General features: G+C 44.7%; 2 protein-coding genes across 2 annotated transcripts; one reads left to right on the forward strand and one right to left on the reverse strand.

Moving 5' to 3' along the window:
* On the forward strand, positions 1 to 10,995 carry LOC133560460 (aminoacyl tRNA synthase complex-interacting multifunctional protein 1-like). Its single transcript, XM_061912997.1, has 7 exons — positions 1 to 58; positions 289 to 380; positions 9,466 to 9,579; positions 9,956 to 10,105; positions 10,295 to 10,476; positions 10,543 to 10,714; positions 10,794 to 10,995. The coding sequence occupies exons 1-7, from the start codon at positions 30 to 32 to the stop codon at positions 10,958 to 10,960; spliced, it is 906 nt and encodes a 301-aa protein (XP_061768981.1). The 5' UTR covers positions 1 to 29; the 3' UTR covers positions 10,961 to 10,995.
* Positions 10,996 to 11,166: 171 nt separating this feature from the next.
* LOC133560462 (dickkopf-related protein 2-like) lies at positions 11,167 to 12,129 on the reverse strand. Its single transcript, XM_061913001.1, has 3 exons — positions 11,918 to 12,129; positions 11,743 to 11,847; positions 11,167 to 11,674 (listed from the first exon to the last, which is right to left on the reverse strand). The coding sequence occupies exons 1-3, from the start codon at positions 11,946 to 11,948 to the stop codon at positions 11,364 to 11,366; spliced, it is 447 nt and encodes a 148-aa protein (XP_061768985.1). The 5' UTR covers positions 11,949 to 12,129; the 3' UTR covers positions 11,167 to 11,363.
* Positions 12,130 to 12,993: the final 864 nt, after the last annotated feature.

Genomic DNA, 12,993 nt, shown 5'->3' on the forward strand with positions numbered 1-12,993 from the left:
CGACGCACTGTGCTGAGAGCTGAGGACACATGGACCTGGGCGAAGTTTTTCATCCCAGGTAGGAAAGTGGCGCTAAAATTTGTTATATTATTATGTACAAAGTGTGTTTACACCACAATGGAATTGAACCAGGGTCACTCCTTATTGCTTATTTGACTTCTGCTGAATTCAAGCGGAGTGCCCATCAGCTGAGGTTATTTCTAGCCGGCGCAGCTGTCGCGCCCCCGCCATTTGAGACTTCAGACCATGTACTCAAAGTTTCAAAATGGCATGTTATTTTTCTTTTAGCCTGGCGGCGGCGCTAATGAAGCTGGATCCTGAAGACGGCGAGATAATGGAATATTTTCACACTCACGCTCTGCTCACCAGAGAGAAAGCTCGTAAGACGTGCAGCTCTCAATTTCGACTGCATTAGTGCATAGAGCATATACTTTGGCTTTGTTTTAGCATTAGCATGCTACCCGCAGCAAACGGGGTCTTCCGTCTGTTTTGCATTGCCATGACACCTAGAGAAGGGGTTCTTAATCTTTTTGACTCCCTACAGAGGGGCTTGAAGCCCACTCAATATTACAATTGAATTATTAATTTTATTTTTGATTTTAATCATCCATCCATCCATTTTCTACCGCTTATCTTTCGGGGTCGCGGGGGAGGGCGCTGGCGCTTATTTTAATCATAATCATATGCAATAATTTTATCTAACCTACTTACAGTTTACAACCTTGTTATTATGTTTGCTGGGGGAGTTGTGACGGCACAGAACCACAAGGGGGTAATGTTGCTCTTTGTTTTATTATATATATATGAACAATATATAAATAATACACAATACTAAATATATATTGTGACGGACTCTAGCCGTCGTGCGGGGGTCCACGGACCACCAAGGAAGGACATCACTTTAGCAGGTTTGACTCTCGTTTATTTTTTCAAATAAAGGAAGTCTTTTGCGCCGTCATCGCTCCCACTGCTCGCTCCTCCGTCTCGCTCTTCAGCCGCCCCCATCGTCGTCTGCGTCTTGCTCTCTATCGCTTTCGCTCCTCATCCATTGCTGTAGCTGTCCGACTCCTTCTGCCCTCATCTCTCCTCCCTCTCCCCTTTTATACATTGAGAGGAGATACATTGATTGTGCCCAGGTGCGCGATCCACACACCTGATCTCGCCTGCGGCATCGCTCCCGGCACGCCACGCCTCGCCGCTCGCTCGCATTCTCCGCCTCCTCTGTCTCCTTTCCGCCATCTCGGGGCGGGCTCCAGGGTGCCCTGCCACTCCGTCGGACCGTTGGCTCCGCCTCTCCACATATACAAATACACTAAACAAGAGAATGGAGTGTGACTAATCCAAACGGGATATATGGTGGGAGACTATGTGTATGAATGATTAGCTGTTGAGTATTACTTAATTGTTGGATGACAAGTCCAAAGGGGTTAAACAGAAGAAGGTCCTTGAGACAAGCGGGAGGTCCGTGGGGCTGAGAGAGGCATTAAGGGGTCCATGTGCAAAGTGGGGGTCGAGGGTTAAGGAGGGCAGTCCAAAGTTCAAAGGGGAGCAGAAATGCAGAGAGAGAGAGAGAGAGAGAGAGAGAGAGGGAGAGAGAGAGAAAGAGAGAGAGAGGGAGAGAGCATCAAGCTGGGTTAGTCGGCTTACGGTACACGACGGAAGATTAAGGATCCTTGGGTCCAATGGTCTATATACATCTCGCCCTCATCAGTCCCAGGTGTGTTGATTGCTGATCGCCCACAGCCTTGCCAGCATGTGGGTGTGATAGCAGGGGCGTGTCTCGCCGCGCGGCCAACGTACGTGCTGGCAGACCCAGCTGCCGGAGAAAAGCCGGTTCGATCCGTACACTTGTCAAATGATATGAAACCATGTCTAAATCACAAAGATTATTATTTACTTAACACATTAACCAGGCTGATTAGAAAATAAATATATTACATAAACAGGGACACATAAATAGCAAAAAATACATTTACATACAATTATGATGTGCCAAAATTTAAGTGAAGTGAATTATATATATATATACATCCATATATATATATATATATATACATCCATATATATATATATATATATATATATATATATACATATATATATATATATATATATATATGTATATGTAAATAGCAAAAAAAACCTTTGCAAACAATTATGATGTGCCAAAATTGAAGTGAATTATATATATATATATATATATATATATATATATAGCGCTTTTTTCTATAGGGACTCAACTCGCTTTACATGGTGAAACATATTATCTACATCTTTAAGCTACATTTAAACCAGTGTGGGTGGCACTGGGAGCAGGTGGGTAAAGTTTCTTGTTTAAGGACAAAATGACAGTGACTCTGATGGCAGGTAGAGAGTGATGGGCAAGCTACTTGGAAAATGTAACAAGCAAAGCTAAAAGTTACTCCAGATTAATTGTATACCGAAGCCACAGGGAAACTACCCTATGGGCCCACATGTATAATATCAATGTTAATGTAATTGAGATAATAATCCTTCTGCCCCAATAATAATAATGATAATAATAATCCAATATGATCCTAGGAGCTATGTTGTCCGGGGGCTTTAAGCCCCCTGGTAGGGTCTCCCAAGGCAAACTGGTCCTAGGTGAGGGACCAGATAAAGAGCAGCTCGAGGACCTCTATGAAAAGTAAAAACAAAGGACCCAGATTTCCCTCGCCCGGACGTGGGTCACCGGGGCCCCCCTCTGGAGCCAGGCCCAGAGGTGGGGCACGATGGCGAGCGCCTGTTCCCGTGGGGCCCGGCCGGGCACAGCCCGAAGACGCAACGTGGGTCCCCCCTCCAATGGGCTCACCACCCATAGCAGGGGCCATAGAGGTCAGGTGCGATGTGAGCTGGGCGGCAGCCGAAGGCAGGGCTCTTGGCGGTCCGATCCCCGGCTACATAAGCTAGCTCTTGGGACGTGGAACGTCACCTCACTGGGGGGGAAGGAGCCTGAGCTAGTGCGCGAAGTAGAGAAATTCCGGCTGGATGTAGTTGGACTCACTTCGACGCACAGCAAGGGCTCTGGAACCACTTCTATTGAAAGGGGGTGGACTCTCTTCCACTCTGGCGTGGCCGGCAGTTTTATTGAAAAAGTAAATAAAAAAAGTTGGATTAAAAAGCTCCTCAGTGGCAAGGCCCCAGGGGTGGATGAGATCCGGAGTTCCTTAAGGCTCTGGATGCTGTGGGGCTGTCTTGGTTGACAAGACTCTGCAGCATTGCGTGGACATTTGGGGCGGTACCTCTGGATTGGCAGACTGGGGTGGTGGTTCCTCTCTTTGAGAAGGGGGACTGGAGGGTGTGTTCCAACTATCGTGGGATCACACTCCTCAGCCTTCCCGGTATGGTTTATTCAGGTGTACTGGAGAGGAGGCTGCGCCGGATAGTCGAACCTCGGATTCAGGAGGAACAGTGCTGTTTTCGTCCTGGTCGTGGAACTGTGGACCAGCTCTATACTCTCTGCAGGGTTCTTGAGGGTGCATGGGAGTTTGCCCAACCAGTCTACATGTGCTTTGTGGACTTGGAGAAGACATTCGACCTTGTCCCTCGGGAAGTCCTGTGGGGAGTGCTCAGAGAGTATCGGGTATCGGACTGTCTTATAGTGGCGGTCCGCTCCCTGTATGATCAGTGTCAGAGCTTGGTCCGCACTGCCGGCAGTAAGTCGGACACGTTTCCAGTGAGGATTGGACTCCGCCAAGGCTGTCCTTTGTCACAGATTCTGTTCATAACTTTTATGGACAGAATTTCTAGGCGCAGTCGAGGCGTTTAGGGGTTCCGGTTTGGTGCCCGCGGGATTAGGTCTCTGCTTTTTGCAGATGATGTGCTCCTGATGGCTTCATCTGCACGGGATCTTCAGCTCTCACTGGATCAGTTCGCAGCCGAGTGTGAAGCGACCGGAATGAGAATCAGCACCTCCAAGTCCGAGTCCATGGTTCTCTCCCGGAAAAGGGTGTATTGCCATTTCCGGGTTGGGAAGGAGACCCTGCCCAAAGTGGAGGAGTTCAAGTCCCTAGGAACCTTTTTCACGAGTGGGGGAAGAGTGGATCGTGAGATCGACAGGCGGATCAGTGCGGCGTCTTCAGTAATGCGGACGATGTACCGATCCGTTGTGGTGAAGAACGAGCTGAGCCGGAAGGCAAAGTGCTCAATTTACCGGTCGATCTACGTTCCCATCCTCACCTATGGTCATGAGCTTTGGGTCATGACCGAAAGGATAAGATCACGGGTACAAGCGGCCGAAATGAGTTTCCTCCGCCGTGTGGCGGGGCTCTCCCTTAGAGATAGGGTGAGAAGCTCTGTCATCCGGGAGGAACTCAAAGTAAAGCCGCTGCTCCTCCACATCGAGAGGAGCCAGATGAGGTGGTTCGGGTATCTGGTCAGGATGCCACCCGAACGCCTCCCGAGGGAGGTTTTTAGGGCACGTCCAAGCGGTAGGAGGCCACGGGGAAGACCCAGGACACGTTGCGAAGACTATGTCTCCCGGCTGGCCTGGGAACGCCTCGGAATTCCCCGGGAAGAGCTAGACGAAGTGGCTGGGGAGAGGGAAGTCTGGGCTTCCCTGCTTAGGCTGCTGCCCCCGCGACCCGACCTCGGATAAGCGGAAGAAGATGGATGGATGGAAGGATAATAAGTGTTTATTACTATTAACTCTCTGAAATTTAGCTGGGGACAGCCTACAACTACCTCTAGGGGGTCCCCACACTCCACAATATGTATTCAGTTTTTTAGTTTGCCTTTTCTTTGGCCCCCTTCCATTTTATTAATTTTCTATACCGACTTTAAAAAAACAGCTTCTATCTATACTTTGACAACAACAAAAACAATGAATTGTGTGTCGTTTGGGAACAGTTGGTAATGGTTATGTGCAGCAAAACTTTTCATGAACTCCACTCACTTTATTTGTGTTGGACGTCTTAGATGAAGAGAGCAGTTATGATTTTGGTTAACAGAGTAAACAAATAAAAACTAAGGTTTTGGGCATTGTTTTGTCAAACGCATACATTTGTCTAAATATGGCCAAAGACACACACTTTCCTAGACATTGTCTTCATCACTGAAGGTAAAGAAAACCTTTATTGAGTCATTTGTTGTAATTTTGCTTTTTGGTTTCAATGACCCGCCTTATCTTATATTGGCCAGTCCGTAATGTTTTTTTTCTAACCATAGTCAATTGTGACTCATCATACGAACACCAACCAATCATAATGGATATTTTCCGTATGTATGGACGTTGTCATTCATCCATGTCATTGTAATTTGTACTTTTTTTTTTTTGGTCCGGATTCGCAGTCCATTGTCTCTCTTTTTAGCTTGTTGCTTTGATGTAAGCTACCTCGCTACCTCGCTATATGGGTCTAAAAATAGCTAAACTACAGGAATCACTACTTGTTCAAAAGTAGTAAAGCTACTGCTAAGCTACTGGGAAATGTAGTTAAGCTACTTAGCTTTGCTACATGTTGCTTGTTACTGCCCATCACTGCTGAAGCGTGATTCAAATCTGAAACCCTCAAGTTGCTGGCACAGCCGCTCTACCAACCCTGCCACGTCACATCAGTAGATCAACTAAATTAGTGATGAATATGTTTCATAACTAAACTGTCAAACAAACAGAAGCTTCACCATCTTAGTCATACCTTTGCCCTTAAAGGAGCATGTGTAATAGTGTGGCCAGGAATGGTACTGCAATCACGGTCAAAATTCTGTAGTCCCCTTCCACTTTCCATGACGGAGGTTGCCAGATACACAGGGGTATCCGAATTCTACTGCAAGGAACCTCAGATGGAAATCGACGAGTCCTACGGTGTAGGTTTGTCTTGTTAATGCTTCTTGCAAGATGGTTTACTGAGTAATTATGCCACATTTTACTGATATTGATTAGCCAAATGTATTTGTAAAGTTACGCAGCAATATTTTCCTCTGCAGTCGAGACAGATTGTTGGCACTACCCTGCTAAAATGTCTAGTTTGACCACACAAACCACCATCAAAATAATTATATAGAATAATATATTATATACTATATATCGCATAAGCCTACTTTGATGGCAAGCCAAGGCCAACAGTAAAATTACCACCACATTTCGTTTTGCATAACTCCATGTTGCATCCAACCTGATGCACTGCATTCTCTTCCATTTCATCAACCATTCCCGTCTTTCAGTGCAGAATGTAATTCTATGAGCCAACCCATGTTAAATATAAATCATATAGCCTACTACCATGTCGATACACTACGTAGAAAATCATTACATGTACTGCATTATATTGTGCCAAGAAAATACCACCTTATATGTGCCTGATGCATACAGAACCAGAAACCACAATTAGCCATGCTAATGTTGGAACACATTTCTTCAGCGTACCAGCATATTGAGAACAAAATAGGTACTGAAACTACCCATATCCATGTACAGTTGTGGTCAAAAGTTTACATACACTTGTAAAGAACATAATGTCATGGCTGTCTTGAGTTTCCAATAATTTCTACAACTCTTATTTTAACAAAAAACATTGATGAAGTTTGGTTCTTTTGTGAATTTATTATGGGTCAACTGAAAATGTGACCAAATCTGCTGGGTCAAAAGTATACATACAATGTTAATATTTGGTTACATGTCCCTTGGCAAGTTTCACTGCAATAAGGCGCTTTTGGTAGCCATACACAAGCTTCTGGCAAGCTCCTGGTTGAATTTTTGACCACTCCTCTTTATAAAATTGGTGCAGTTCAGCTAAATTTGTTGGTTTTCTGACACAGACTTTTTTCTTCAGCATTGTCCACACGTTTAAGTCAGGACTTTGGTAAGGCCATTCTAAAACCTTAATTCTAGCTTGATTGCGCCATTCCTTTACCACTTTTGACGTGTGTTTGGGGTTATTGTCCTGTTGGAACACTACCAATAGCGCCTTACTGCATTGAAGCTTGCCAAGGGACATGTAACCAAATATTAACATTGCTGTATTTATACTTTTGACACAGCAGATTTGGTCACATTTTCAGTTGACCCAAAATAAATTAATCAAAGAACCAAACTTCATGAATGTTTTTTGTGAAAAACAAGTGTGGGATCCAATCACTCTATCACAAAAAATTAGAGTATAGAAATTATTGGACACTCAAGACAGCCCGGGAATCATTTTGGTGATTTAACCCCCTATTCCAACCCTTGATGCTGCGTGCCAAGCAGGGAGGTAATGGGTCCCATTTTTATAGTCTTTGGTATGAATAGGCCGGGGTTTGAACTCATGACCTACCAATCTAAGGGAAGACACTCTAACCAAAAGGCCACTGAGCAGGATAAAGAGGAATTGATAAATGGGTTTTACTTGTATAGCGCGTTTCTACCTTCAAGGTACTCAAAGCGCTTTGACACTACTTCCACATTTACCCATTCACACACACATTCACACACTGATGGAAGGAGCTGCCATGCAAGGCGCTAACCAGCACGGGTGAAGTGTCTTGCTCAGGACACAACGGATGTGACGAGGTTGGTACAAGGTGGGGATTGAACCAGGGACCCTCGGGTTGCGCACGGCCACTCTACCACCACGACACGCCATAGTCCATATGTTTCCAGATAAAGTCCAAAGTTTATATAAAAAGCTAAAAAAAAAAATAGTTTGAGAGATCCCAGGGGAAAGACAAGTGTTTGAAATCTTCTACTGCAGTAAAGCCATTTAAAACTGCTGTGCCGCTTTGGCATTATTTGAATAAGTAAACTAAACAATGAAAGTACAAAACATATGAAAAAAAACTATAGCTCTTTAGACACTATATCTTTTGAAAAGATGATCGGCTAAAATATAAACTTAAATAATACAGTCTATTTAGAAATACGGCTGTAAATCTGCCAAGATGACCACGTTCAAAGCTATGCCTAATTACCGGTTATCTCTATGGGATTTTGAATGTATGTGGCCGCGATGCTACTAAATCAAATAAAAATAATACAAAGAACATGTTGACTCACTGCTGAATAAAAGTTAGCAGAAACAAAGTAATAATCATGAGGCAAATAAGTCAATTGAAATAGAACAAGCAAACACCTGCACGACGACCACATTGACATTTAGCTGCTGAAGTGACCAATCACCATAATCATGTGGCCCTCCTCATCGTTGTTCCCATAAACCTGTGGTTCTCAACCTTTTTTCAGTGATGTACCCCCTGTGAACATATTTTTAATTCAAGTACCCCCTAATCAGAGAAAAGCATTTTTGGTTGAAAAAAAGAGATAAAGAAGTAGAATACAGCACTATGTCATCAGCTCCTGATTTATTAAAATGGATAACAGTGCAAAATATTGCTCATTTGTAGTGGTCTTTCTTGAACTATTTGGAAAAAAAAAGATATAAAAATAACTAAAAACTTGTTGAAAAATATACAAGTGATTCAATTATAACTAGATTGCAATTTTCGCCAGTCCTGATGTGTGTGCCAAGTTTGGTGAGTTTTGAAGCATTTTAAAGGGGTCAAATTACAGCGCAAAGAGTCAAAAATTGCATTTATTATGCAAATTTTGCTTCGAAGTGGTTTTTGAAAATTTTCTGTTGATTTTTGCCCTAGAAGATACGATTATGAAATCTAGGTCTAAGTCAGCCCTACATAGAGGTTTTTGTTTCACGTCTCTACGACATTCCTAACGGAAGTTACAAGCAATCTGGGGTTTTTTTCCCTAGGGGGCGCTAGAGAGTAATTTTGATTTTTGGGGTTTGGTTGTTTAATAAGTTGGGAAGGTTTGCCGGACCGATGTGTGTATAAAATTTGGTGAGTTTTGAAGCATGTTAAGGGGGTCAAATTACAGCGCATAGGTGCGGAATAATAAAGAATAATATAATAAAGAAAGAATAAAACACACGAAAAACAATAGGTCCTTTGGCCATTGCCAAAGGACTCCAAAGGAGTCCTTTGGCAATGGGCCATGCGGGCCCTAATAAAGATTTCTACACATAGAAATAAATAATCGACTTAAAGTGCCCTCTTTGGGGATTGTAATAGAGATCCATCTGGATTCATGTACTTAATTCTAAACATTTCTTCACAAAAAAAACAAATCTTTAACATCAATATTTATGAAACATGTCCACAAAAAAATCTATCTGTGAACACTGAATATTGCATTGTTGAATTTCTTTTCAGAGTTTATGAAATTACATTCATATTTTGCTGAAGTATTTTTGAATAGTTGCTATTTTTAGAATATTTAAAAAAAAATCTCACGTACCCCTTGACATACCTTCAAGTACCCCCAGGGGTACGCGTACCCCCATTTAAAAACCACTGCCATAAACAACTGCAATGACTGTTTATTCCAGGGTCCAGCCCTGGGCTTACCAGTAACAAAGAGGGAGTTAGCTGACAAACAAAAATGCATAAAAATATGTGAAAAGCTGCAATATGTGGAAAAGGAATAAAATGGCGTCATCTGTAAAGTGTTGGTTTCAGTGCTACAGGCGTCCATGCGCGAGCAGAAGAAGCTGCTGGTGGAAAACGGCAAACTGAAGAAAGACATCGAGCAGCTGAGATTTCAGCTTCAGGACAAACAAAGAAGACGTGTCGGTACGTTTTTGTAACTTTACATTGTCTAGTCCAGTAATTCTCAAACTGTGTAATGGTATGTAAGCTCAATCTGGTAGTACGCCAAAGAATCACTTATTTAAGTGATTAGTGTTTTTATTTTCCTACATTAAAACACAGTGGTACTGTTCAAACTGTGTGTAATGTTACAGTGGACAAAACAATTAAAATGTTCTTGTTAATTAAACATACCTTGTCTTTAATTAATACTTAGGCCTACTACGCTACTGTATTTTAATGTTGTTCATTATGGTGGTACTTGTAGAGCCAAGTGTTTTCTAAAGTGGAGCTTGGTGGAAAACGTTTGAGAACCGCTGGTCTAGTCAAAGTGCAGCAACAAGTGTTCCATCTGTTTCAGCTAAGGCCCTCCTCACACCAAACCACGCCCCTGGCACGCCTGTCAATCAACTCCCTCCAACCACTGGTTCCGGGGCTGCATCCTCGCCCCCCTCAGGCGTCCTGGATCAATGGAGCAAGGTGACTTGCAGGCAGAAAGGAGCCAAGAGAGGTGAGATGTAGTTTGGTTTGATTTCAAATTTATGAAGATACCAAATACACAAAAACATGTACCAATAAGTAAGACATTTTTTTTTGCACATTAGTACCCCTTTAAGGTCCCCAGATGGTTAAAGGAACCAAGGACTATGTTGGAGAGGATGCCAAAGTAAAACAAAAACTGAACTTACTTGTTTTTCAGCTCCCACTGCTGCGCTCCGATTGGGCGGGGAGCTTCCACTGGACGTGTCCCGCCTTGACCTGCGAGTCGGGCGGATCTTAAGCGTTGGCCCACACCCGCTAGCAGAAAACCTGGCCGTCCAAGAAGTGGACGTGGGAGAGAAGGCCCCCCGCACCATTGTCAGCAAACTACCAAGAAAGGAAGTATGTTTTCTTCTTTTCTCTTGGTCACGTTGTCTTTACTCTAGTCTGACTTCCTTCTTTCGTCAGATTGATGGCGCTCTTGTTGTGTTGCTGTGCAACATTAAGTCCTGCAAACTGAAGGGAGTGGCTTCGCAGGCCCGCCTCTTGTGGTGCTTTCAATCCGACCACGCTGTTGAGCCATTGGCCCCGCCCACAGGCTCCAACCCTGGAGACAGAGTCACCTGCCTGGACTTCCCCGGTAACCAACGTGAGGATAGCATGCGTGAGTGACGGGAAGAAATGCTGAATGAATGTGTGTGTGTGTGTGTGTGGCCCAGGTGAGCCTGACCGAGAGCTGCAGTCCAAACAGCGAGTGTGGGAGCATGTTCAGCCCAGCCTGCAGGTGAATGCAAGGGGTGTGGCCAACTACAAGGGGTGTGGCTTACAGGTGAAGGGGAAGGGGCTGTGTCGGGCGCAGTCCTTCACCAACTGCAACATCAAATAGAAAACAGAAAATAAACAAGCTTCTTGTCTTTTCAACGTCTCCGTGGTGAAGTTTGTTCGGACTTTGTAACTTTATGAAATTTTAAAAAATGATGGCGTCCCCAGACAGTTTTTAACGATAAATTTACAAAGTAATTCTCACAGTTTTCTGGATGCTACTCTTGACCAGACGTGAAGCTGTCATCAGATGAAGAGAAGCTTAGCTTGTTACTTGGGTCGCATTTATTGTCAACGGCTTGCTAGCTATGGCTCACTAGCTAACATGGCTAGCAGTGCCTTGAAGGACATCTTCATTGTGTCATACAGACATGCATTGGCATTAGCATAAGCTCTGTTAAAGGTAGCAAATATTAAACATCAATTCCCATTTCCAGTGACAAACAGGAAGTGACGGTCTAATGACATCACTTCCTGCGGCACACGTGCAGTCTGGTCTGCGGCGCAACGGGGGAACGTGCCGCAAACTTGGACTTTCCCGCCATCGGCAGCGCGGACGAGGACGAGGCGCTGTCATCTCCGGCGTGGCAGGCGAGTCCACGTCCACACGGGCAGCGCTGGAAGAGCTCCAGGTCCCGCTGCCGCTTTTTCCTGCCACGGCGGGAACACACCTGACCCTCCCGTAAGACCGGCTTGCAGAAGCGTGTCCAGAAGTGGCGAGCGCAGCACAGACTGTCAGAACAGTCTGAGGCGACGAGGCACGGGTCGCCCGCTTGACCTGCAACAGCGATACCAAGACGGTTACGACCACTTCCTGTCACTTTGACCGTATCCTGTGATGCTCACCTTTACCAGACACTGACCTGTATTTCTTCATCCATGCGGTCGTGTCGGGCTTGTCCAGAACCGTCCCATCGCTGGCAATTGTGTCTCCTTCAGGAACGCACGCACCTGCGCGAGACACTGTTAATGTGACACACCTCAACAACGCAACGTTAATGTGCGTCACCCCCCGTCGTACTGTTGCTGCAGCGGTTGCCAGGACAACACATCCCGTCTCGATGGCAACGCCTCTTCCTCCTCCTGCAGGTCTGGCAGCGGGAGTGGGTGGGGCCTTTTGAGGGGCGTGACAATAGCTTCCCTCGCTGGCACCCCAGGTCGCTTATGCACTGGCGAAGCTGCGCGCGCACACACACGCCGCACAATTGAACGGGTCGCCACAAACTGCACTGAAACGCGCACACTCACCGTCAGCTCCCCAGGGACCTCGTGCACGATTACCGTCCGGATGGAGTTGAGTCGCACGTGCGCGCACACCACCACCGCAAGCGAGAGCGCGCATAGCAGAGTGTCCACGTGACGCCTCATGGGTAATCCGAATGACAAAAGTTTCCAAATAAGAGTCCGAATTTAGTGATGTCAGTGAACGTGGGGTTCCTACAGAGTCTCACGTGATGCAAATTCGTGATGCTTTATAGCCCACGCGCTGGTGACACGCCCCCTACGACCTTTTGTGCACACTGATACCCCACCTCACCCCTCCCCACCTGCAGGACCATCAATACAGTGGAGGTGATCAGGGTGGGGTAGGTTTCAGTTGGACTGAGATGAAACTTCACTAAAGTGTCCGAAGGTCACCAGCCTTGGCGTCACTATAGATAGCGATTTTAAACTTGACAAACAAGTCAATGGCGTTTTAAAATCGTGTTTTTATCATCATCGTCTTTTAGCAAAGGTAAAACCGTTTTTATCTTCAACCTTTTGGAACAAGTAGTGCATGCTTTTTGATTGATTGATTGATACTTTTATTAGTAGATTGCACAGTTCAGTACATATTCCGTACAATTGACCCCTAAATGGTAACACCCGAATAAGTTTTTCAACTTGTTTAATCCACGTTAATCAATTCATGGTACAAATATATACTATCAACATAATACAGTCATCACACAAGTTAATCATCATAGTATATACATTGAATTATTTACATTATTTACAATCCGGGGGGTGGGATGAGGAGCTTTTGGTTGATATCAGTACTTCAGTCATCAACAATTGCATCAACAGAGAAATGTGGATATTGAAACAGTGTAGGTC

The sequence above is a fragment of the Nerophis ophidion genome, linkage group LG10, assembly GCF_033978795.1.
Source record: "Nerophis ophidion isolate RoL-2023_Sa linkage group LG10, RoL_Noph_v1.0, whole genome shotgun sequence".
Lineage (NCBI taxonomy): Eukaryota > Metazoa > Chordata > Actinopteri > Syngnathiformes > Syngnathidae > Nerophis > Nerophis ophidion.